This window comes from Pagrus major, chromosome 7 (assembly GCF_040436345.1).
Source record: "Pagrus major chromosome 7, Pma_NU_1.0".
NCBI lineage: Eukaryota > Metazoa > Chordata > Actinopteri > Spariformes > Sparidae > Pagrus > Pagrus major.
Window position 1 is genome coordinate 17,964,362 of NC_133221.1, and position 26,757 is coordinate 17,991,118.

The 26,757-nt window shown below is 40.1% G+C and overlaps 1 protein-coding gene across 1 annotated transcript; it reads right to left on the reverse strand.

Moving 5' to 3' along the window:
• Positions 1–195: 195 nt before the first annotated feature.
• stat6 (signal transducer and activator of transcription 6, interleukin-4 induced) lies at positions 196–26,574 on the reverse strand. The gene is made up of 20 exons (XM_073469827.1): positions 26,022–26,574; positions 15,319–15,464; positions 15,026–15,170; positions 12,935–13,015; positions 11,977–12,151; positions 10,439–10,539; positions 9,696–9,844; positions 8,905–9,021; positions 8,562–8,729; positions 8,244–8,331; positions 8,044–8,166; positions 7,734–7,826; positions 5,596–5,799; positions 5,413–5,507; positions 5,184–5,317; positions 4,528–4,677; positions 4,365–4,425; positions 4,179–4,253; positions 2,945–3,064; positions 196–2,833 (listed from the first exon to the last, which is right to left on the reverse strand). Exons 2-20 carry the CDS (start codon positions 15,450–15,452, stop codon positions 2,767–2,769), a joined length of 2,280 nt encoding a protein of 759 aa, XP_073325928.1. The 5' UTR covers positions 15,453–15,464; positions 26,022–26,574; the 3' UTR covers positions 196–2,766.
• Between the last annotated feature and the right edge of the window lie 183 nt (positions 26,575–26,757).

Sequence of the window (26,757 nt, forward strand, 5' to 3'; positions counted from 1 at the left end):
ATCAATTATCATCACAAGAACTAAACCAATAACATAAATATTTTATCAGATGAGGATATTTCTTAGATACAACAGGGGCAGTGAATGTCTCAATCCATCCTCATTGTGCAGTGTTGGAAAATTTGCCAAAATGATATCAGTCAAGGTTGACTTAAGGGACATAGCTAATTTCATGTAAATACATTCACAAAAATATTTTTCATATTTTGCAAAAAATTTTTTATTTGTCATTATGGTTAAAAGATTACATGGATTGTAGTAGTATCCTCGGAATGATTTTATCCAAAAGTCAATCCACAAGATATTAAAGGTTATTATCCGGCAAACATACATGCAACATGGTACTTCCAACACACCACCGTATTGTTACAGGAACAACATTGACTGTGATGGAAGGTTCAGCTTCTCATAAAACCAGAGATTAGCTTTTAAATTGGTTTATTATATACATTCAGGTGTGATAAAAGCTGCTATAATCAGAGAAAAGTTAGATTTAAAGCTGATTCTGCATCTCCCGTCAGAATAATATTTTTATTATGTTTCCAATTAACTACAACACTGATCTCTACTTTTCATTTAGATTGGCCTAATTTATTTTGCACTATAGCCCTAAGAGCTTTAAAAGGAGACATATAATGCAATTTTCAGGTTCACAATTTCTTTTTGCGGGTACTACTAGAATAGGTTTACATGTTTTGACGCTCAAAAAACACATCGGTTTTCTCATACAGTCCTGAGCAGCACTGTACTGTCCCTCTGTCTCAACCTCTCTTTTAGTTCACACATGCCTGAGCCAGCACTGCTAACAACAACAGAGCAGCTGTGCTAAATCGGTTCTTACATGTCAAACTAGCCGCTAGGCATAAATTACGCAAACGTGTGACATGGTGACGTAGTGTGATGTCACAAAGTCACAGGATTAAAGGCGGGACTACTGACGAGGCGTTTCAGGAGCAGTGTATTCGGTTGTGACCTTTTTAACTTTCAAGATCTTTTACATGCACAAGAACATATAACACACTGTAAGAAAGGGGAAAAAATGAAAAAGAATAATATGTCTCCTTTCAGATTTAAGATTACACAAGTCTAACAACAAAAATTATTTAAATGGCACATCAACCTGTGAGACTCCATTAAAGTGGCAGTGGGCAACAAGAACATTCCATTACAAACCCTTCCACCTCTGTGATTGGCCAGTTAGATGCTGGCTAACAAGCTGATTGGTTATTTGAGTCAGACCTGACAAGTTTTTCAAAACACTAAATGCAAAGAGGGAGGAGCTCACAGACAACACACATTCTTTTATGAATTGATCCTACTACAGCTTTAATTTAGTTACTTAAGATTTGAGAATTTGCATCTAAGAATGAAGGAAAAACTGTTTGTAAATATACTCACTTACCACTACATTATCAGTTTTATCACCCCAACGAATGAGGACATCTAAATAGAGAAATACAGAATCTAAACAATGCAACCAGTAACATGGACTCTTGCTTAGTAGGACTCGATACATTCTTACAAAAAGGCCAACAATTATTGGCTGAGATTAACTAACAAAAGCTCTAAAAATATATACATATAATAGAGAACGCACACGACTAATTCTTTAAGTCGACAGATATAATATAAGCATTTCCCACCACCACTATCATCACCACCACTGCCATCTGTCCATCAGTGTGGTATAGTATCACAGTCAACAGTCATAGAAAAGCTTATTCATGTTCCTAATCCTCACTATACCACAGGACAGCTCAGGCTCACAAACATTTTTAAGTATTTACCATGCACACTGTGCGTTACTGCAAGATAGAGTGTGTATAACATTACTTTAACTATAGCTGAGGCTTAGGCAGGCTTATAGATCACATCGAAGGGTTTTATACAACAGGGAAATACTATTATATGTTTGCCTCATCGTGAGTAAAAAACATGCAACAAGCACAAACTCAAGAATAAACTCCAGTAGCTGATGATCTACTACATGGCAATGAGCATCACACTGTCTGCTATAGGGCTGCGACTAATGATTATTTCCATTATCGATTATTTCCATGATTTATTAATTTATCCTTAATTCAAAAACAATTGCGAGAAATGCCGATTGCAATTTTGCAGAGCCAAATGTGTCGTCTTTAAATTGCTTCTTTTTTCCAACCCACAGTCCAAAACCCAAAGACTCTTTATTTACTATCATAAATGACAGAGAGATGCAATAAATCCTCAGATTTAAGAGGGTGGAAGCAACCAAAGTTTGACCTTTGTGCTTGAAAAATTACTTAAACCATTAATCGATTCTCAAAATAGTTCGCAACTTATTTTCTAATCAATCTAATATTAAACTAATCGTCCCAGCTCTCATCTGCTTTCATGCATGTTTGGTTGTCTCTCTGAAAAATCACTGTAATCTGTACAGGAAATCACTTATATTCCAAAACACATGGAGTGTGTATAAATGGACAAGCAAAGAAATCAACATCAATAAACCAACCACCAGGGCAGGGTGACGGAGAGCCATGACAGCGCTTTTGTCCTTAAAATGATGATTTCCTGCCTTCGACGTGTTGAGTCCCAGAGAAATCAAATTTGTCTCCAACAAGATTTTTATTCAGAAGCAGATGAAGCTGTAGACGGATGATGAAAGTGAAGGAAAGTGTGCACAAACAGCGTCACTTTCCTCGAAGGTCATACAGACAAGCTTGGCTCTGGTCTCTATTTGATGTTTGTTTGGTGCTCCAAAAACAACACTTATGGGGAATCCTCCTAATTATCAGGATCCAGAGTCTGGAGGAAAGTGTCTAAATCCAGCTCCATGTTGTTGGTTGGGGGCCTAGAGAAAAGACACACACAGAATGGCATTTCAGCACTGCGACCAAGTATATTTGGAACAACTAAACATGGTGATGGATTTCATGCACAGACACGAAGATAAAAAACCTACATGTGGTCATTGTAGACGACAGGAGGGTTTGGACTGAAGTCCACACCAGGACTTGGTGCTGTTTCCATTATGTCTTGATGGATGGACTCTTGCTGGCTGAATGACGGCTGAAATGGATGCCTGAAAGAAACAGCAGGAAGTGACACAAATATGCATAACTGACTTTCCGTTGTTGCTTTTAAGCAGCCAGGAGTTGAGAGCACTCAAGCACATTTGACTAGCTGTTAAATTTGCTTTGTTTCTATTCGGAAGAAATTTGAGTTATTTTCTATTTTTATGAAACTTTATGAAGAATGTGGAACGTAAAATCATGATGTTGTGTAAAGTGTACCACCAACACCACCACTGGAACAAACACACAAAATACATGAAGGCATCAAAGATAACAGAGGAATGTGTAATCTACCTTTAAAGGGAAACAACACCAATTTCAAACACTGATGTGACTTTACACTGGAGGAATTTTATCAGATTACACACAACTTCCTCTGGAGCCACAATAGGCTTGATACTAGAAAAGCACCGATCATCCAGCCAGGGACTGGAATCAGCCACTACTAGGCATGACCGCAAATGACTGGTGACTAGAGCAGAGACTTGGACGTTACCCAAGTTGACGACAAGTTGTGTTGTTAAATAAGTCTGTTGCACAGGTTTTTTTCTGGGAAAGTTAAACATAGTAGTTGAGGGCTATGAATGCAAAATAACAGCATGGAATCTCTGTTGTCTGAACCAGAGCAGCAAACTTTTATCTGTCACGCATTAGACAGACTCCTTCCAGACTCCTTGCGTTTCGACCGCAGGGGCCAAGGAATAAACCAAGTTCCAGGGACATTATTTACAGTGAATTTAGGAGTGGGGCTGAACATTTCTGATTGCTCAAGTCCTCACAAAATTTTATTTCAGCCACCATTTTATAAAATGCAGCTGCAAACCTGTCTGTATTATGTCCAGTGTCATTGTTGAATTGTCACACGCAAAACTAACGTCCTAAAAATAGCTGCCATTTGTTAAGTCATCAGACTAATTTCCCTAATCACTGGGAGTCTTTAAACTATGGTAGAAACAAAAACCGCAACGTCCTGAGGGAACCTTTCAGTTCCTTGAAAAGTAGTAACTGGAAATAAAAGGTTAGTCACTAGCAGGACAGCACCGAGGAATATGAAAGACAGGAAGTGAGTTGGGTGGTATGCATAAAAGGTGAAAGAAGGAAATGTGTAGAAGTAACACTTACACAGGAAAGCCACTGTGAGGGCTTTCAGCAACACCTGCCATACCAGGAGGCGGGTGTGTGGCTGAGCCAGCTTCCCTGCACACAAAACACACACAAACATGACATGTTGCCAATTTTTTTTTTTTTTCTTAAAATAACTTTAAATGCATTACATAACATGGTTTGTTTGTAAAAATAGTTCCTTACGCTCCGACTTTAGTTTGGAGAGACACAGGGATGTAACCTCCGTTGGCTGACGGTTGAGGCTCTGTTTCAAACGATAGCAGAAACAACAAGAACAAATTCTGTTAGTTGTGTTTTCAACTGACCTTAAGAGCATAAAGCTGAGTCTGTGCATTGAGATTAATACCTGTGTAGAACTTTTTGAAAACCTCATGTTTAGGAAATTCAGGATACAGGTGTGTTATGTGGCCGATGTCCCGGATGCGGTCACCAAGGCTACGGATGTCGAGATCTCTCTTGGTGAAGGGCTGGATGTTCTGGATTTTCTGTCCACCATCTAGGAGAAAAATGTTTGATGTGTCAGTAAGAGTAAAGTAGGCAAAGATGGATGACTTAATATTCAATAGCAAGACTTTGTAGATTTTTTCCCTCCTTTGTGAACCTTCAGAGAACATTAATTGAAAATTGCAATCATGTTGTCTTCCTCTGAAATCTCCACACAAGCAACAACACGTTTGGCTCTCTAGTCTGCGTGGCTTCTTCTTCATCTTTGTCTTATTCTTCTCTGTGGTAATTGATGGATCACAAGGTGCCAACAGCCACCTACTTTATTTAAGTCAATAAAAGCAATCTGGCTTCATATTATTGGTTCTACTTATCAGCTAGAATTTCACCAATAAACTGAATTTGAAGAAATGCAAATTAGGTAAAAACAAAATCCCACCATGACCTTTCTGGGGCTCCACTGATGTCAGTTCAACAGTGTAATAAACGGTTTAAAGTTTATGTCCAGAACTGAAACTTATAATAAAATAATCTCATGTCAATCAAACTCAAACTTACTCTCAGAGGCAGACACATATGCGATGGTGATGCCTCCGATCTCAGAGTCACTGAAGCGAAGCAGGAACGTCCCGTTGGGCCTGTCTTTGAGAATCAGGTGTAGATGCTGCTTCCCAATGAAACCAAATATCAGCCTGGTGGAGCAAAACATTGCAAACGCTTGTCATTAATAACAGACTGTAGCAGATGTCTGATATTTACTATTTAAACAGCAGAGGAGTCTCCTCACCCTTCGCTCCAGTAGGTCTTCAGGTGCTTCTTGGTCAGCTCCATCACGCCCTCAAACCACTGCCAGAAGGTGAACGGTCGTCCCGGGAGAACCTCCTGTGAGATTGAAAGGCACTGTGAGATTTGAGTGTATGTCAGGCTGCGTATGTCTGTGGGAGAGCTCGTACAGTACATCTGTGTTTACCTTATTAAACTGGGCCCAGGAAACCATTGTGTTGCTGTAGTCGTCAGCAAAGTCGGGCTTGTCGAATATCTTCTGGGCCAGGAAGTGCTGGTTGTACTGGTCCAGATTGTGTTTTGTGCCAACCTCAGAGGTGAATTTACTGTTGAGAGTGCTGTACATCATCCTCCAGGGCACACGCTCAGGCACCACGAACGGCACTCTGTCCTGATGACAACGACAAAGAGGCTGATGTGGCGAGAACACTGGCATGCATTTACAATAATGGCAGGGAAAAAGTGAAAGAAACCTGAACATACATACGAATACATTAGCATCACAAATGTTTATTATAGACGTGGTTCATTTGTTTCAGTGGTTAAGCACTTCAGAAAAATCAATGTATTTCTTACAGATCACGTCAGACTGTTTCCAGTCATCACTTGGACCTGGTTTGACTGACGAAGCAGAAAGAGCAACAAACAGGAAGCCGTCCACAGAGCGTGTGTGCACATTACTGTAAGTCTCTGGCTCACCTCCAACTCTATATAGGAAACTGTATGGCATACTGTCTCACGAAATCAACCACGAGACGTTTGTGAATACTGATGTTTGAGTATTATAAGACTCAGATCTCCAGGAGAGGATAATATCTTATATGGGTTGTAGGGATATAAATGTCATCTTGTACATATGCTATTTGCACCATGATTATCCTGTGTAATATTGCCTTTTTGTAAAAAAAATCAATAGGCCCTTTTCACAGCAGATATTCTGACTCATCAAAGCAGTGAAAGGTGTAGGCAAAGGTATAACTCATTAAAACAACATTAAAAACGGCTGCATTTTATACAGGTGAGTAAGTTCCTGCGCACTGACTAACCGTCAATTTTCTCCTGTGCTTCTCGTACAATGTCTGCTCTCATACTTCTACAAAATGTCTGTTGTGAAAAAGCTCTAGGCCTTTTTCTGACAACTTGATTTCATGCTCAGAGTCAATGAAAGGTCTAGCGCATAACTGGAAGAACCTGTCCCATCTCTCACTTTCACGCGGGCCGATGCTCCACATTGTTGTGTAGTTGCCAAAATAAATATTGTAATAGACTTCCTTTCTTTCTCCACTTTCTTTTTCTGTCGTAATGTAATCCCTCTACTTCCCTGTATATGTTAATGGGTTGATTTATAGTTTGTCTGCTCTACGCCATGAATTATTATGTCTTTGATCCATGTAAGTGTATACCATAAATATCTGCCGCATATCTGATGTGTCAACGCTTGCTGTGGCCGCATATCAGGGGAATATCTTGGTTTAGATTTATCTCCCTCAGTTCACCACGTAGTATATTCCTGCAGTAGTTCACGGTACTTTGTTTGTGAATGACCACACAGAGTGGGTAGCTGACACCAGTCTCTGCGTCTACTGTTTGTTTGGCAGGAGTTTATTATGGTCGGCCCCTTGTGTCTGCAGTGCTGAGATTAGTGTATGCTTCAAGTGATGAGGTCAGAACCTGTAGAAGCCAAATGTCAACTCAGTTCACATTCACATCAGCTGCGTCTCAATTCGGGGGCCGCATCGAAGTGCAGGGTCTATGAAGGTCAAACTGAGCATTGTTAAATGAGACTGAGGAATTTCCTATATACGTCACCAGCTTCCCGTGACCTTACCCTTGCGTCACAAAGCGCTGCATCTCTCGCCTGGCAACCTTGACAGTATAGGGGTCCCTTGATTTTGTTAATATTTTGTATCGTTGGCTTTTCGAGTGACTTGAAACCCCATATTTGCATTTAAAAGTGTATTCAGCTGCTTTTTCGCTAGTTGTCTTTTGGAAAAACAAATCCAGCCGTCACCAGCGTGCAATGAAAAAGATGTAACGGTTGGATCCTTCAAAGCACGGCAAAATAAGTCCACATTCCTCTGCCAAATGTGAAGGAGACTTCAAAATGAGACGGCCTTGTCTTGCATTCAGTCTGCAAATGCAGCCTTTGAAGGATGCAGCCCCCGAATTGAGACACGATCATAGAGTATGCAAGGGGCAGTACCATTCTGTTAGTTGGCTGAATGAACCTGTTAATATTATATAGTTTATTTCAATTTAAACATTTGAAGAAATCTAACTAATGGGCTTTTAGAAAGCAAAAGAATACAATAATTTGACACTTACTGCCTCAGAAAAAGCACAGTCCCATATGATGGTGGCCAGAGCGTTGTTGTCCTGACTGCCATGGACAATGACGACCACCGGCAGTGAGATCATCTGTAATCAATGACATCATTTTAAGTTTGATGATCCCACTAAGCATAGTTACTGTAAATAAAAGTTACATTATTTTAATAGTTCCATAATGAAATTATATGTGTGTGACCACATAGTGTTCAGCTATGCTGTGGCCATTTTACAAAACTTGTGTGCTGACGAATTTGATGATTGATACATTTTCATACAGCAGGCAGAACAACAGATCGGATCAAACCTGTATCCTGTAGGGAGTGTCACAGCCTGTGATGGAGATTTCTGTCGAGAACAAGAGGGCAAATTTCTCCTCCGTCACTGACTCTGATCCCTTCCTGTCTGCTCTCTTGATCTTCTTGATGGACTGTGGGAAAAAAAATATTTGTTAATGAAACTAAACAATTATCTCATGTAGGCTGAGAAATCTAGAGAAGTACATACCATATTCCTGAAGGTGGCACATGTGCTCTTGCTGGACGTGTTGTGCTCTAGGATGGCTGTGTTGTTGATCAGTTCGCCGACATTATCACTGTAGAGGAAGAGAAGTTAGTACCAGTTTGTACCAGTTGTATTTGACATTTTGGGGTTATAAGACACCAAAATAAATCATTAACAGAACAAATTCAAAAATAATTGCCCTTCTCCCTCAAGGGATACTTCAAGTGGGATAAAAGTGCTGAATACCATGAAACCAATTAATTAATCCTTCCTGACAATGTGCACTCCTCCATGTTGTGCTGTGGAAACAGTATGACTCACCCAGGAACACTGCCCAGGTTCCTGGCCTGCAGTTCATTAATGATCTGTGCCTTCAGCACCACAGGCTTTCCGGGAGCTACTTTCTCCCCCAGCAGATATCGCACAGTGGTGGAGAACTTTGACTGGGTCTTAATGACCTGAGGGGGCTGCTTTTCCACCACAAGAGAGCTGCAGGAGACAACAGATAACACGAGTGAGGAAACATGCTCTCTGCTGTAAAAGATAGATGAAAATAATTGATTTATGTTGCACTTTGTGAGTGAGTTTGTGAGTTTAAGAAGTTTACTTTCTTTAACAGTTCTATATTACATTTTTAGATAATACAACAATGTGACTGTGATACCTTTGAATCAGAACCTGCAGAAGTTGCCCCAGCCTTTCCTGGAGCTCTGGGATCGGTTCTCCTATCAGCATCAATTCCTGTCTCAGCTTCCCGTTCACCCCGAGCAGCTGCTCACACCTAAGAACAAAAACACATGAACACCACAAGGAAGCAAGAATTAAAGTGAAAGCACAAATACCTGAAACTAGTAAAACATAAAAAACAAGCTAATCACCTGCAAAACATGGCTGATACTTACATACAATGTTAAGATACAATATTTAGAGAGGAGCTAGTACAATGCCAGTTGTCCTGTGAAATGATTAGTCAAATAATCACACAAAAATGAATCAGAGTGATTTCTCTCACTGACAGATTCTACACGGTAACTCAGCCAAAAAGCCTAGAGCCACAGACGCTCACCATCAGCTGCCACATTGGCCAATCCCTTAGTGTTGAGGGATAGTAAAAGTGATTACACTTGTGCAACAGTTGACAGGGCGTCACTGAAGTCAGTAGGATTCATACACTGCAGACCATGAAAATCTGAGCAATATTTCACGTCAATCCATCCAAAAGTTGTTGAGGTTTTTCTGTCTGGATCAAATTGGTGGAACAACTGAATGACGGACAGTCTGACGTTGACATCCCTAGAGCCAGCATGGTTAGGACCCAAAACAAACAGTAACGTAAAGATAAGTATGTGAGTGTCAGTTGTTATCTTGTTCATGTGCTTTACTGGGATTGGATAAAAGTAATACAACAAAGATGCAGTCACACCAAAAGGTGTAAAATGGGGGGGGGCACCTCACCAGGTCTGCAGGGGGTTTAGGTTATCGTCAAAGGGATGTCCGATGGCGGCCTTGTGCTGCTCCCACCTCCATGCCTTCAGCCTGCTGATCAGTCGGGTTTGACACTGGTCCAGAAAGTCCACAGACTCCTTCAACAACTGGAAACGCTTCTACAACACAGAAATATCACATAGATTCACACACACCAAAGCATGTTAAGCCACAGAGAACTTCACATAACTGTCATGGAAATAAAAACTGTGTCAAAGTCACATTAAACCACATGATTTTTCTATCAACTGTTTTTTGTAGTCTATAAAGTGTATAAAATGTCCTTCCGACAACCCCAGAAATGACGGTGTTGTCAACCGATCATCATTTTGCCATTTAAACCCTAACCCTAACTCAAAAGACTCAGTGAGTAATGACAGTAGATTTTAAAAAAGCTGGAATCCACACGTTTTCCTTTTCCATTTGACTATTCACTGAAAACAATTAACAATTTAAACTGTTTTCTGTCGACTGACTGATTAACTAACCAATTGTTTGAAGACTAGTTTAGGCTGATCTGATTAAAATCATTGTTCATCCATAAAATGGTCGAGAGACACATAATGACAAAGCAGAGCAGCTGTCTACTCTGCAGTTTCATCTACTCTTTGTATACAGAGATTTGATATCACAGTTTATATAAAGCAAGAAACAATTCCGCTCTGAGGTGCCAGAAACGTTGCAGTCGCAGCATAAACCACTGCCAAGCTCACCGTGGCCATTGCTTTCACATTGTACTCCAGCTGCTGGATGCGGTTCTGGAGTTTCTGGATTTCTGACTTTGCGGGATCCAGTCCGTTCTGTTGGATCGGCCCTGTGCAAACAATAAATAACATCACATGCAGTCATTTCTGCCCTACAGGATACTTCTGCATTTCAGACAAACAAGTTCAGTCAACTTTTCCAACTCTTGACAAGGAAATTGTGCCCAGCTACGTAATCTTTGACAGGATGGGGGTTGTTTTACATTAGTGAACACTGACAGTGACAGGAATTAAAAAAATCTCTAAGCCCTGATAAAACAGGTTTGACTGGACAACAGTTAAATGCACGCCAAGCCACAAGGGCCAGGCTGACAGACAGACAAAGAACACTGACATGTAAAATACAGTGAGCTTGGCCAGACATTTCAGGTACAGCAGTTATGGATACTTGGACTGTGCTTTGACAAAGTTTTTAAAAGGAAAGATAAAACGGAAGAAAAGAGTTCATGTCATTGTTGCAAATGGGAGGACACTGTCCTGTGAGAATGAGGGGATTTCCAACAGAGCGATATTAAACAGAAAGGAAAGTAACTCACATTTAAGTGTTAGAAGTGTCAGAGTGAGTAGAAAGGAGAATGAAAAAAAAGGCTCTGGTAGCTGTCATCAAATAACGTGGCATCTCACATTCTGTCTTAAAAATACACGTGTGAATTTATTCACACTTGAAAATACTAACTGCAAAGCCAGGGCTCCACACTTTTACACTGGCTGCACTGGTGCACCTAACCTTTTCATTGAGGGGCACCAGCACATAATTTAGGTGCACCCAAAATAGTCTATATTGTAAAATTTAATTTCTAAGCACATAATGTAAATGATAAAGTCAAATAACTCTTACTGGGATACCATAAAAAACATGTGATTGATAAAAATATAGTTTAAACTTAGGGTTTTCTCCAGTCTTACTTGAATAGTGGCTATATGTGTAGTACTTGTGGAAGCATTTGTGGAACCTGGCCTGCTGAATATCAGGTACACTGTCAAAGTCAAAGCCAAGGTGGTTATTGTCATACGCACAGTGAAAAAAAACAAGTTTCCCTGTACAATGAAATTCTTCCTTTGCCATTCACCATGAAGCTGTTTTACAATGAAAAACACAAGTTAAAAGTAAAAAATATATGTAATAATAATAAATATAACAATCAGATAAAATGGTGTGACCAATGACAAATGTTTGTCGCACGACCAAAACAGTCGCACCCTGGAGCCCTGAAAACACAAATTTTGGAAGCCGTTGAGGAGGCTAAATCTTAAACTCAAATAGTTGTGAATGTGGACTGTGTGAAAGAAATAAATAAAAAAAAGAACCATGAAATGAAATGATCTTGAAAGAGGAACTATAACAACCTTTTCAAAAGTACTTGCGTAAGTTGCAGTTTCACAACTACAGCATTTTTGCCACTTGGCACGAGTATCTGGCTGAGGTAGGTGAACATGAGGGAGCTTGTTACTGAATAGAAACTCTGTGCTCAGTGTGCGTCTCTCACCCTCATAGTTCTCCCTCTCCCAGTTGAGCTCTTCTTGCAGGTGGTGCATCTTTTGTCGGATTTCCTGGACGTCCAGCACCTTCAGAACCAGGTGGTCTACGTCCTGCATGTTGGTGTGCGAGGACTGTATATTCGGGTACTGTGGGTATTGTGGAGGGTTGGGCATCTGTGCAGGCTGCAGACATGTAACAGTACTTAATACGCCTATAGTACGGTGGTGCTCGGGTCAGGACTGTTTTGAACATTACTCATTTTCACTATTGAAAGTAAATCAACAGTAGACATTATCTGGAAAATAGATTCACTTTAGTAATCCTCCCTGTGAAATCAGACCAGGACAATGTAGGACATTTAATCAGAAGAGAAAGATCTTCATTCAATTTCCTACTGTTTTATTTTGTTTATATTTGGCGGACCCTGCCACCTTTCTAGCTTCAAACAGTGTTCTGGGGACCTTATTTTCCTCTGAGAACAGCTTGTTTATTCAGCTATGGAAAAATATTTTATTTGTAAGTTTGTATTATTACCTCATTGATACTGTAAATACCAAAATTCTGAGTTTGAATTTCTTTTCCAAAACGACACAGTGCCCCTTTAAGTAACACATTGTCTTTTTAAAAAAATAGAAAGAAAGAGAATTATGTAACACAAGCACTGATCAATGATATTGAAGAAAAAATTGAGACTAGTTTGTCCCCCAACCAATTTTGTACCTCTTAATTTGGGGGATGTAAACAGGAAGTACACCACTTCTTGGTGTACTTGGAATAAGATTTTGGTTGCAAAGTAGTTACCCCTGTGTACTTATGTATTTGTAATGACATCTACTTAACCGAATCCTTTGTCACCTATTAAGTACAGTCTGACATCAAGCCTCACTAATTTCTACAAAATGATCACACAGCTCATTATGGTGCAGTTAAATTAAAGACACAGCATATGTGACAGAGGATCTTACCGCGCTGAGCAGAACCCTCTCCTTCCTGAGGATATCTCTGACCATCACTCCAAACTGGAGAGGCTGCTGCTGAAACATGGTCTGTAAAGCAAGCACATGTTTTATCAGATCTTAAAAACATCACACTGGAGCTACTAGCATGCTGTTGTGTATTGAGTTGATGCCTCTGATAATTATACATATCTAGTGGCTGCTGCCTGTTGTTGCAGGTTGACACAAACATGTTTACAGTAAAGAAGCCTTGTTTTACGAGACATTCACTGTTTTCTTTTGGTCATCAGATTGTATGTAGGGCTTCATTTCTGTCAGCACTTAAAGAGAGTTTCTCACCCTCTTAAAACCGCCGGGAACACTTTCCATCAGCCATGAGAAACAAAATCTTTCCCAACATATGAAAACACCGCATTTTCTTTATTTTCATAAGAAGTCTCTGTGAAGGAATTCTGGAGACGCTTCAGGAAACTTGGATGTCTAACAATGAAACAATTATTGAAGCGTGATAAAAGAGAATAGGCGTAAGTATTACAAGTGAGAACACTGTGTAGTGAACAATTCTGAGGGTCACTTCCTGAAAGGTGAGTATTTAAAAGTAAACTCCACCAATTTTGTTAATTTGTTTTTAAGCTGTCCACCAATGTTGTAGAAGTGCAACGTTAGACCATCAAACTGCTTTTTAAAACCTGTGCCTACATTACCCACAATGCAACTTAGCCACTGAGTGACATTACTGGAGGATTTTATCAGATTACATGCAGCTTCCTCTGGAGCCACAAAAGGGCTTTATACTCATCACATATGCAGCAGTACTCTGTAAACTCACTTTAATGTGTACAATTGTCGGAGTTTCTGTCATGGTCCTGTCATTTTCTTCATTGTATGTGTGTTTTGTGTGTTTTCTAGGTTTTTGTGGTGTCCTTTGCCTTTTTTCCAGTGTGCTGTTTTCCCTCCTGTGCTCTTGTGCTCCTCACCAGCCTAACTTCCCCTCCACACCTGCCTTGTATCTGTTTAATGAGCCCAGCCCTGTTCCCATTTCATTTGTTGAGTTTCTGTGATTCTGCTGTTGTTAGTTTCTGTGATTCTGCTGTTGTTGTTTCCCTGATCTAGCCATTGATCCTAGATAAACTTCATCAATTGATATTCCTGTCTGCCGTCTTGTGCATTTGGGTCCACCCTCTCTGCTCTCAATGTGACAGTTAGCCTTCAACCGTTTCCAGACCCACAAGACTTTCTAAGTGTCCAAATACGGTTACTCTTCATTCATGTTAGGATTATATTGGGTATCAGAATCTAACTAAGAAGCTAAACTTTCCTAAGTTATCCTAATGGTGTATTCCAGTGCAGGTCAGAAGTCTGCAAACGGGTGTTTGAATGGCAACTTCACAAGCAACTATAGCGGCTGATTTAACAGTTGAGGGCACTCACAGGATGAGTCGGCTCCTAACCCGTACTGTCAAACTTCTACTGACCACAGATCAACTGAATAACAGTAAAAATGACAAAGTTGTATTAACTGCATGTTTCACACACAAACACTATATGAAGTCAAAATTGATAAAGATGTAAACAGTAATTGTTCACTATGTGCACCGCCATACTGCTGTGATGTCACCAGTGTTCATGTCAGTGAACTTGGGCTATGCAGATCTTGCCCGAGTTTCTGACTTGGAATTCCGACTTGGATGACTGTTCCATTGACCTTTTCCATGTCGGAGGTGTTTTTTTCCAAATTTCGAGTGCAATGGAAAGCACCATTAGTCATGTTGTGTGATCCTCAGGTCACATGTAACACACTCTAATAGGATGATTCTGTTTGTCTGTAAGAGTCTGAAGCCACGTACTTCATATCTATTGGCCTCGACAGCCGTCCTAACCAGTCATCCTGAGGATGACTCCGAAATAGACTGTGACATTTTACCTTTAACATAAAGAAGGAAAATTCCTTCATAGTCTGTCACTCACATCTTCTGTGACTCCTGTCAGCTGTTTGGATTTATACCACTATAATAGTAATGGCTTGAAGCAACTGAATTCAGCGGCATACGACCTCAACTCAAACATTAGGCAGAGTGGCACTGTCTTATTGAAACCTACCATGTTCCTGCTGATCTGCATCAGCTTCATCCTGTCCACCACGTTGGCGTTCTGCTGAGCAATCGACTGCAGCATGCTGATGGTCTGATCCAAGAGAGCCTGAGCCTGGCTCTCCTGCTCCACCTTCTCCAGTGCAAAATCGTCCCTGTGTACACACAAACACACACATACACCAGGCCACGAATGAACAAGCACACACAATCTGCAATAAACAAAATATGCAAAAACGTTGCGTATTTGCAAGCACGTCTGTGAAACAATGCTGTACTTGTGTTCATGTGCTTGTGTCCTACCATCTTTGGCTCTCAATCCATTCAGCTAAAAAGTGTCGGACTTCAATGGGGAAGGCGGATGGGGGGTAGAGGCTGTTGATGGTGTCATCAGGCAGGCACTGTATCATCTGGGACATGTGTACCCACTGGGCCATGATCAAGCAGGGCTGCACAAGTCAGAGGAAAAGGACATTATGTATGATTATTCAGTTTCACCACATATTTAACCTATAAAGGAATCAAATTTGACATCTTTTGATCAAACACCACAATGACATTATACAAAAATGTATTTGTTGTTCTATATTTTACTAATGATCAATCTAGACTTTCCTGCTTTCCTGCCCTGTTTGTGGCATTCCTGAAGATATGATTCTTTTTTTAAATGGCTCACAAATACAGAATATTGTTTTATTTTAGACATCAACTGCGGACAGGACAATCAGTCCAACTCATCCTGTGCAGCAAAACAATGTTCAGACTTACATAACTTTGTTATACATTTTAGTGGAGGACCCAAAGTATTGTAACAGACTGGGGGACACGCTGATGTTAACTGCCATAGTTTCACTGAGCCAAGACTTTTAGGTTCAGATAAAGGATAAATGTTATGCTTTTCATATTATGCTTTTATTTTCAGGTTCATAATTAAGTTATTTTGGGTTACTACTAGAATAGGTTTACATTTTTTTCATTAATGCTTAAAAGCACGTCAGTTTTCTCATACTGCTGCAGCACTGTATTGCCCCTCTGTCTGAGACGCTCTGATTTAGTTCCTGTCTCTTTAAGGCCCCCCTTCCTGAAAACCTGGTCTCCTCTGATTGGTCAGCTCACACAAGCCTGCCAGCACCGTTCACTGTGTCTCCGGTCAGCTCTTCTACTGTGATTATAAGCATAAATTATTCAAATGTGTGACACGATGATGTAGTATGATGTCAAGAAGTCACAGAATTTACGACTACTGACAAGCGTTTTTAGGAGCAGTGTTTTCTGTGGGAGATAGGAGTTTCTATTGGCATGGACTTTGGACTTTTTAACGTTCAAGACCTTTTACATGCACAAGAACATTAACTCTATAAACACACACTGAAGGAGAGGGAAAAAAACAAACGAGCATTATAGTTCTCCTTAAAAGGAACGGACTGTTGAATGCAGTTGCTGAGTTTCCTGAATGTCAGTGAATGTGTTTGATCAGGGCTGCCCAAAGTGGGGCATGAGGGCCACAGCTGGCCCACCATCAGGTTCAATTTGGCCTGCCAGACGTTTCTAGTGAAAATTTTAAAAATTACTTTAGATTTTAATAATGTTTATGCTTTTTAAATTGTAGGATGCAGAAATGTAGGATCCCTCATTATTAATGATTTTTCATCAACTAAGCATGACTGGGGCAGTGACACAAGTCAGTCAGACAATCAGGAAACCTGAGTCCTCGTACCTTTTTACATCTTAACAATACAATAAAATATAATAGTTGTTGCTTTTAGTGCATGACCCACCATAAAGTTCCATTTTCAGCCCTCCAAGGAAAAAAGATTTTTTCTACCTCTGTAGATAGATATGAAGATAGCCTGCCTGTGATCGGAGATAGAGAGGTTGGTTGTTGTTGTTTCCACTTGGAAACGAGCATGTGTTGGTTTAACTAGAGGAAAATTATTGCCAGCACAGAGGGCACAGTGTAGCAACACAGGCAGGTTTATTGTTCTGGTGTTGGCTACGCCCCACAGTAGCCTGTGTTCGATTGCAGTAATAAGGAGCAGTGAAACGGGCTAACAGAATCATTACTGAGGGACACTACAGTGTGTACATACCAAACTTTCAAGCTACTTAAAACTTAAAAAGGAAAAAACTGGAAGTCAATGAGTTTAAAAAAAAGAGAAAATGTCGCAGCTATCAAGGACTATTTTCAGCATTGGATCAAAATACATTTTGTGTGCAAGGGAGATTTTAAGGCACCAGTTTTGCGTATGTTGGATTTACTGAAAATCTACTACAGCATCTGTGTCTCATCATAATGACGAAACATGTCACCAACTGAAACTGTGATTCATTTACATGTTTTGACAGAGTAACAAGTCAAAGCAGGCTTTAGATACACAAACACTTGAGTGCGATCAACTTATTGTTGGTTTTTGTCTTTTCACATGATTTCTTGACCACAAGAAAACTAAAATAGAGTGCAAATCTACTGCATGTAGGTCACACAACCATCTGGAAAACATGTTCACCACAGCTGTGGCGATACAGAGAAATATGTCTTAAATCTGTTGCTTACATGTGGAGAGAATCACTTAAGCAGCTTAGTAACATCACCACTATTTTGTGGTAATGTGAAGGTCAAACCATTGATTCATCTACTTCTGAATGTGCAATACATTCCAACAAAAACATTGGGATGCAACATGTTTAACATAAACCGAGTGATCCTTTTTAACTTATAATCATTCGTATTAAATATACCTTTTTAACACTTATGTTGAATATCCCTTTGACCTTCATTGGATATCTCACTGCAGTCTGTTTGTCATTTTGTTATTGTCAAAGTGGTTTCCTGTTTCATTTCTGATAGGGTTCATGTTGATTGATACATTATAGTATATAGTATCTTATAGTATATATATAAGTATCATATAATTCAATAATCTAGAAAATCCTTCAAGTAAGTCATAATATCTAGAATGAAAGATTGAGCATTTTTTTCCTCACTGTTGTGTCACACTGACAGAGCGGGAAAATGTGTAATACTTTGTGGACTGAACATCAACAATGCTGGTCATCCAATTTAGCAACGGGTACTTAGATACCATAAACATTCCCAAAATAAATTATAAACACTGGTCATCCATCATATGAGATGAGCTACCAGCTTAGAATGTGGAATGACCATACTTTCAACAACAGAGTCAGTCTGAGACACTTCAAGAGTTGACCATTTATGGTTACACAGTTAAAGGGGCACTATTGAGATTTTGGAGAGGAAATTCACTTATAGTAATGTGGTAATAATATCGATCTTTTGCATAACTGAAGAAAGAAGCTGTTCTCAGAACACTGTTTGAAGCTGGAAAGGTGGCAGGGTCCGCCACATATAAACAAAGTAAAACAGCATGAAATTGCGTTTATTTATTCAGTTTATTCAGTCATGAAAACAAAGAGTTTGTTTATTTAGTTTGTTTAGGCATGAGAAACAATTAATCAAAGATCTTTCTCTTCTATTAAAATCTCTTCTTCAAACAACATGCTGCACCTTTAAAGCAGCTAGAAGGAACTTTCATTTTTTTGTTGATTCTGGCAGTCCCTGTGGACAAACCAGTACGAGCACCACCACCTTTTGTAAGGATCTTGATCTGGCTTGCACATGCATTTGTCTTGAGAGTGAGTAAAAGAAAGACACAAAATATTCTTAATGCTCTTTTTCTTTTTTGAGCACGTCTATGAGGTAACATATCTATTTTTTGCATTGTAAGATTAATATGACAATGGCGAAACAAAGGAAAAACTTTGGGGGAAAAAGACTTTGCTCTTTGAGGGAGCTCTCAATAATAACTCAAAATGTTGCTTTTACACTTATATTACTTGTTTTCTTGCAGAGGTTTGGATGAGAATTTCAAAACCACTCTGAGTCTGTCTTTATACCAAATATGAAGCCAGAGCCAGGAAAAGGTTAGCTTAGCTTGGCATAAACATCTGGCCCACGTTTGTTTAATCTGCACAAAATGTACAAAGTTAACCTGGTTATTAAACAGTATAAACATCCAGGCAAACATCCCATTGCTGATATCACATTTCTCTTCTACTTAGTTCAACTTTGTCCACAGAGGTGACTGAAGAATCTAACATCCTACTGTGATTTGATGTCTTGGTTTTATTGCAGTTTAGTCCCTCTGAGTTTAAACTTTATTGACGGTATCCAACATTACAAATCTTGACAACTTACCACTCAGCACAAGCTGGTAGTGAGGAGTCAGTCATGCAGAAAGACAAGGTAGTCAGCCAACAGTCCAGGAATATTCACTATAATGTGACCTAGCAACTAAAGGAGCAAGGATGGAAATCCAAACAGGAGCGAGAGCAGAGAGATCAAGAGCGCTACTCATGGTTATAAACTGATGAATATAAATTTGGCGCAGCTCCCCAAACACCCCTGTGTGACTGTCCAACTGTAGCTATCCAGCAGTTTGGAAAAAGGAGGACCGATCATCTAGTTTATTCTTATCAGCAGTGTATCCACATGCTGTTACTTGTTGTTCTGAAGCTAGTCCTAACAAAACAACAGGAAGAGGTTCATCTTAATTTGTAGACATTCAACATGTCTACATTCCAGGCTGTGGAATTTCTCCTCTTGCTCCGGTTGTTTATTTGTGTTCAATCCCTCATCTCTTAGAGGCAAACATTTGGTGACATTAAGCTGCAGAGCTGTTTGCTTCTCTCGTCAGGGAAACTGCACCACTGCCTGAGCAAGATACTCTGCAGGATACATCGATAGGTTAGTTGGCAACACAAAAGCTGCCCAAAAAATAAGCTAACCAGAGCTGCTAGTGTCTCACAGTAGCCCTTTTCACACAGAGACGCCGTATCATCTCCGCAGCAGAGGTTCGCCAATTCTCCGCCTTTGTTTGTTCACACAGAACCAAGCAGCTCCGGCGTAAAGCCACACCAGTGTGTCAATTCATACAGGATGCCGGCACTGCGGCTCCAAAAGAGGCATGTACACGTCATGATGTTGACGTCTGTGTGTTTTTTTCAATGCGTGTCCTCCAGTGTCCACCTGTTAATCTAAACATGTACCGCTGACTGTTTATAATCATATGGATGCAGTTATAATGTGTTGTGATTGAAATCCTGATCCACCATGCATCCTGGAAAGTGACAAAGTTACGTTTTTCGCTCTAAATTACATAATTACATAATCACCATCAGTCAACAGGACGCTGTCTGATTTTCTCACTCGAGGGGAGGGATGCTGTTTTCTGGGGGAAGTTCACTGAAGTCTTGGTTGGGAGGAGCTGACTGCAACCGCAATTGTGTATTGTGTGTAATACCCTAACATGGACTCTCTCCATCAGGCAGTTGTCTTTTGTTTCACAGCATCACATCAGCTCTTTCCTTGACAATTCTATGGGTGGCGATGAGGACAGGTAATTAGGAAGGCATTAGAAATTTAAATAAACTTTGCAGCATCCCATCAACAGCAGCACCTGAACATTGTGTCAGGAGTCCCACTTAGACTTCACAAGATTGCTTATAAGCATCAGACTGAGAGGCATATTAACAGCAAGTCTGGACGCACAGTCTCTGATTGGATCTGAAGGAATTTCCCGCTGGCAGGAAACTCACCGCTCCTGAAAGCCTATTGTTCTGCTTATCATATATTACAATTCAAGGACATATTCTCATCTCCCTGTGGTACAAAAAAGCCTTAAATGCTTTTTGCTTTTGCCGGACATCACAAGTCCCGTCAGTTTCCTCTATCTCCACTTGCTAATGACATTAAATCACCGTTTCCCATTTCTGTTTTTATTAGTGTTTTCCAAAAGCACCCAATTCCGCCTGTGAAGTTTTAAAAGATGGGACTATTTATTGAGTTCATGTTTGCCCTGGGTCCTAATTGAAAGTGTCATACACTATCATGAGAGTAGGGGCACGTTGTCAGTCATTTTGAAGTAGATAGATGCAGCAGACACGGAAGTGACAAAGTTTGAGTGACTGTGAGTTTATTTCAGTTATATTATAGTAGGGTTAAAAGTAATGTTGGTTCGTTTCACCATCTTAATATAACACAAATAGAATCAAAGGATGGTTAAAAAAGAAGAAGCTTTAAAGCAATGCAGATTTTACTTGGGATAAAAGCCACAATTTGTATTAAAGATTAGTATTTTTACAAACAGGTATATATATTTTTGGCCTTTTAACTGATGACATTAGTTACATAACTAATAACGTTTTGGGAAAAAAAGTAGTTAACATTTTGCTATGACGGTTGTTTCTTCCAGATGTTTGTTCTTGGTGTTCCCAGGGACCCCAGTCGGTTGTCTTTGTGTATAAATATGTTGCTAGGCTGAGGATTAAATCAAGTCCTTCCTCATCTGTCCCATCTGTTTTTACAATGTCTAAAATGTGAAGTGAAATGTTTTTAGGATTTAGAGGCAGATCAGGACAGTTTCCGTTTGAAGAAATAAGATCAGGGTTTTGATTTGAGAAATCTACACATCTGTCTGTCAGTATGGAACAAAGTTAAACCACATAATCGATGTAGAGGTTGTGAAAGTTTTGACGTGGACTTTCTTACAGAGAGAGATATTTTATGCAGCTACAACACAGGTAGGACCGTTCAGCAACTGGTGAGTGAAAAACTCAATTTCTTGCATCTAGTTGTTTGTATCCAGATGTGGTACAGTGTCAAGTCAGTTTTATTTGTGAAGCCCCAAACTCAAAAATATCTATCTGAAGGTTATATTTTAAAAAAAAAACTCACATCTTCATCAGACTCTAAATACTCAGAATAAAGTGGAAATAAACAGACGTACTCACAGCTGTGGCTAAATTTCTGATTGAAGATACGAGTGATATGGAAACCCCTCATGTTCAGAAGACACTCTGTTTATATCACTGCATATGATAGCATCTGTTAAGGTATGGAAAATCACATTTCAGCTAATGTCACTGCACAGTGGGGCGTCAAATCAGTTACTGGTCAGTTTCCACTGGCATTCTCAGAAATCAATACAGGGGAATTTGATGATTGAATTCTCAACTAAAAAACTAAATTGGCTTGTTTTGGAGGTTAGAAAGCTTTATTATATGACCACACCAATAAGGGATAAACAATAAATCTGATTGTGTTGCATTGAAGAGAATTAATTTCCTGCAAGTCTCTTCGAGTATATTCACTCTTAGATTACCTGTCACAGTATAAACTTTCTTCACTGACAATCATCAGAAATGTGGCTGAAACTGACCATTATTGTAATTATTGATTAATCTGCCAATTATTTTTCTTCATTCAATCGTTTATTCTATAAAATATCAGAAAATAGAGATATACGCTCGTCACAGTATCCCAGAGCAAAATGTGACGTCTTCAAATAAAAATCGTTAGACAAAGTGATAAATTACTCAAACAATCAGTTGATTACTCAACTATCAAACAAGTTGTGTTGGCAACAATACTTCTAATCGATTATTAAATGTGAGCATGTGCTGCTTTTCTTTGTCTTATGACAGTAAATGAAAAAACTTTCTGTATACCAGACATTTTATAGACTTCAAGATTAATAAATCAAAGGTGCAAAATGTAAGAATCTTAGTTGAAAACATTAAAAAATATAAATCATCAACAGAATGTGAATAACAGTTCTGACATTATGACGTCTATGTATTGTGTTGCAAAGACATATACTGGAGTTAGCATGCTAAGCTGCTAGTCCCGGCCCGTCACGATCTAAAGCTGCATGGCTAACTGAGCTAACTAGCTAACGGCAGCTAGGTGGCAACAGTTAGCAGTTACTAGTTGTTGCCACTATGTGTTTTGATTAATAATAAATTAAATAGAAAATAATAGTTAAAACAAAGCTCAGATAACTCGATAATGTAAATAGTTGTTAGTTTCAGCGCTAAGGTCAGTTAGTGCTGATTTTGAGCTGTTGGCATCATTATTATTCAGGTGAGCGGGTACTGAAACATAAGCCTGTGAGGAGTGGTAACTCATCTGTTTATACAATACAGATTTTTAAATGAGAAAAACACTGAGTTAAAGTCCTGAATTCCTACTTTGTAAAACTGCTTCAAGGGAACACAGGAAAACACACGCTGCCAAGTCAGTTCCTCATAATCACCACTCAGAAACAGACATTTACAACCCTCTAAGGTTATTGAGAGCATCAAGGAGCACCGACACACAACACAAACACAGTTGTTTTCTGGATTTAGCATATTCTCTTACCTCTACAGCTCACATTGAGATCCAATACCTTGAAAGTGAACACAACCAGACCTTTGAAAGCTGGTTACCAACGGACGAGAGACTGTGCTCTTACTTTTCTTCAGCACCAGTTTACAGACCGATAGCAGACCAAAGTTTTAAAAGTGGAATGCCCAAACCTCCTTTATCAGATATGTGAAACTAAACTTCCCTAAATGCTGCATGAGATCACCAAAACTGCTCCATTGGCAGTTAAAATGTGTGAACGTGTCACACGCCGAGGCAAAGTCAAAAATGTGCCACACAGGGATTTACCTACTGTAACCTCTGATTTGCCTCTAACATGGGAACACTGAGAGGGAGAGGAGGGAAATAAATGGGAAAACTTCTGAGGACAAAATTATCAAGATGAATGTTTCCTTGTTTTCTGTCTAAATAATGTATACCTTATCTCTCTGTCTTTCTTCATCAAATTCAATCATCTGTCTTTTTTTAGGCTCAACATCACAAGCTGACTTTTGGAAGTGAAAGTGAGAGACTTTGCACTCTCTTTAAAATCATGTGTGGGAGCTACAGGCCTGTAATGGAGAGGACAGATAATGGCTCTCTCTAAGAACTATGAGCCGCCTGGGAAAACAGCTGTGGCTCCTCAACATGAGCTACGTGATCAGGAAGCACTCTGCCAAGTACAAGCTTTTGGGCCATTTCATGTCAGAGTCTGGTCATCTGCCTCCAGAGTTCTCTCTGTGGTCCTACTGATTTCGTAGCGATCATATTTTTCTTTATGTTTTTAGGTTTTGTCACGTCATGCTGCAGAAGCAGCAGCTGCTCTCACTGAGGTGGGTCACGCTTCTCCTCACCTTGGTGATAGTAATAGCTATCCACTGCCAGGAAACATGTGCCTGTTGTCTCCCTGATGTTGGCTCTGTGACATCTGGATTTCATAAGTCAGATTCAGTAGAATTAAAATGACACACACAGGAGACATCACAGCTGAACTTAGGGAAAAGTTCACTAACAAGTGAAGTGGATGAGGTTTTGCTTTAAAGCTGCTAATAATCAGTGTTATAGAGTGTCTGGTCAGTAACCCATGTCTCTCCTCCTCCTGCTCATGCAGTAAAAGGGAGAAAATAAATATTCTGGTATCCCTGACCACTTTATCCAATCAGGACAGAGAACTCCATAAAGAGGCGGTCCTGTCTGCTCGTTAACATGCCGGTAGCAACAACCTCCTGTTTACCAGCAGGAGTTGAACAGGAAAAGCTACCAATTCCAGCGCTCGCGTTGACGGCTTATACTACAAACAGACCAAGTGATGAAAAACGCGCAAAGAAAATTAAGTGGCAAAGAGCGCTGCCTTGAAACAAAGTAAGGAGTGGTGCCAGTGTGGTGACGTAGAGAGGAGGGAGGTGGCTCCATACAGCTTGTAATCCATGTCTTCAGGAGCCCAGAGCTCCCAAACTGAATTAAACAGACAATATTTAAACCCTTTTTAAAGCCAGAAATCTTTACTGAAGCTACTAAGCTAAAAGCATTAGCGTGCACCTGCCTGACACAAGCTTGACCCTGCATCAAGGGTGTAAATAACGTCTTTTTTCAAATCAATTTGGGATCTCAGGACTTCCGTAGACTTGGATTTCGCAGGTGAGCTGTATGTAACCAATAAATAATTTGATTCGGTTGTTTGTTTGTCCTCATCCACTTGAGTTGTTTAGGAGAATGCTGCAATTCTGTTTTCTGTCTCCAGAAATGTTTCGTAGACTTCCCCCGACCTTCCATCGGCACAGGGGCGAAAACATAGTGACTGGATTTCATTTTTGGGCGAACTTATCCTTAAAGTGGTCAAAATGAACTCCACCTCGCCCTGCTCCGACATCAAATGCATCATACAATTACAGCCTGTAACACAGGATACATAATGTTTACTGTTGACATTGAAGTCCATTGTGCTGATATTCTGCTCTCTTACTGTTGTGGGACATTTACTTGTAATGGAGTAATTGTATAATGTTGTATTGCTGCTTGTGGTGACAGCACACAGTGGCATGTGTTCATACGCTCATATTCAATACTGAATTAGATGGCATCTACTTCAGTTGTTTTGGAGAACGCTGCTTGGCAGTGACGCTCCAGAAATGTTTTGAGAAGTATAAAAACTTCACCTGACTCTCCAGCAGCAGGAGTGAGAGAAGATAGTGACTGAATTTTCATTTTGAGGGGGAACTTTAATCCTTTAACTTGCCCTTGTGTTACTGGTACAAACACCAGGCTCACCAGGATGAATGTTACCCACATAAATAAAGTTGTGGAGCTGATACATGCAATGTTCAAATCTGATCAACAATCAATATGGCGGGTTAATGCCACATAAACAGCAGTGAGCTGAACAGGGTTTCTAGGAACAGAGCAGCGACTGACGTGCCTATTGGGGCACAGACAGAGGAGGGAGGGACTACATGGCTGATAAAGAAAAATATTCTTGCTGACTTACGATTATTGCATAATTCCCCTCCACATTATGTGAAACACAAGAACATGATTAAAAGCCCAGATGGAGCTTCTTTTTAAAACAACGTGACACATTTAGTCAAATGACTGTAGAAGGACATGTGGCTGTGTGCCAGGCCGACATACATCCTGCAACAAACTGTTCTCTTTTTTTTTTTTTCATGACCAAAAACATGACAGAGACACAGACGACCTCATTTATTACGCAGTGTTTTGCCGAGGCCTCCCCTGCTGCAGGGCCCAGGCTTCAACACAGTGATACCCAAACAGTAAAAAAAAACATAAATAAAACTCTTACCTTCAATCAAATATATATTTCAAAGCATTGAAAAGACGCTGTGGTCCGTCGCCTCTTCCTCCTCCTCTGTCTCATAAGTCCTCCGCCAGTCTGAATATCCTACTCAACTCTTCCTGCATCCATCAGTCAATTAAACGCCAACGTTGCCCCTGGGGAAAGCTGGATGAGTCCTGTGGTTTGAACCGAGCAGAAAAAGTCACTTTGAGTGCCGAGCAGAACGCAGACAACTTGTAACAACGCAGAAAGTAGGTTAGGCTCACTTCCCTGTTACGCACGATGTGCCAGTACCGGAGGAGCGCGCTGTATTTCCTGCCCTCACGTTCAAGTTCACACATGAGCGAGACGTGCGAGGCTTCAAGACTGCTGTTCAGTAATATGACTGGGTACAGAGACCGTGTTCCTCTCTGCACAGCAAGGCGAGCTGCTGTCTGTTTTCATCCACATGTGCACCAGATGTTGACGTTTTCCAGACTGTACTTGTGATTAAGGGTTACGTAGGGTTAAAGCACGCGCTCTGCTTCCTTCAACGTCTCGTGACTTGATCTATAAGCGTAATTGGGACAAAGATTGTGGGGTTTAATGACCGCCTTTCAAACAGAAACTACAACCAAGCCTAGTGGGGCTTGGTACACTTCCAATGAACGAGCTGTAGGCGGAGTCGTGTTGAGTCATTTCACCAGATGCTGTAACTTCCAGTAAGTCTCTGCTGAGACACATGATACCATATCTGCAGATG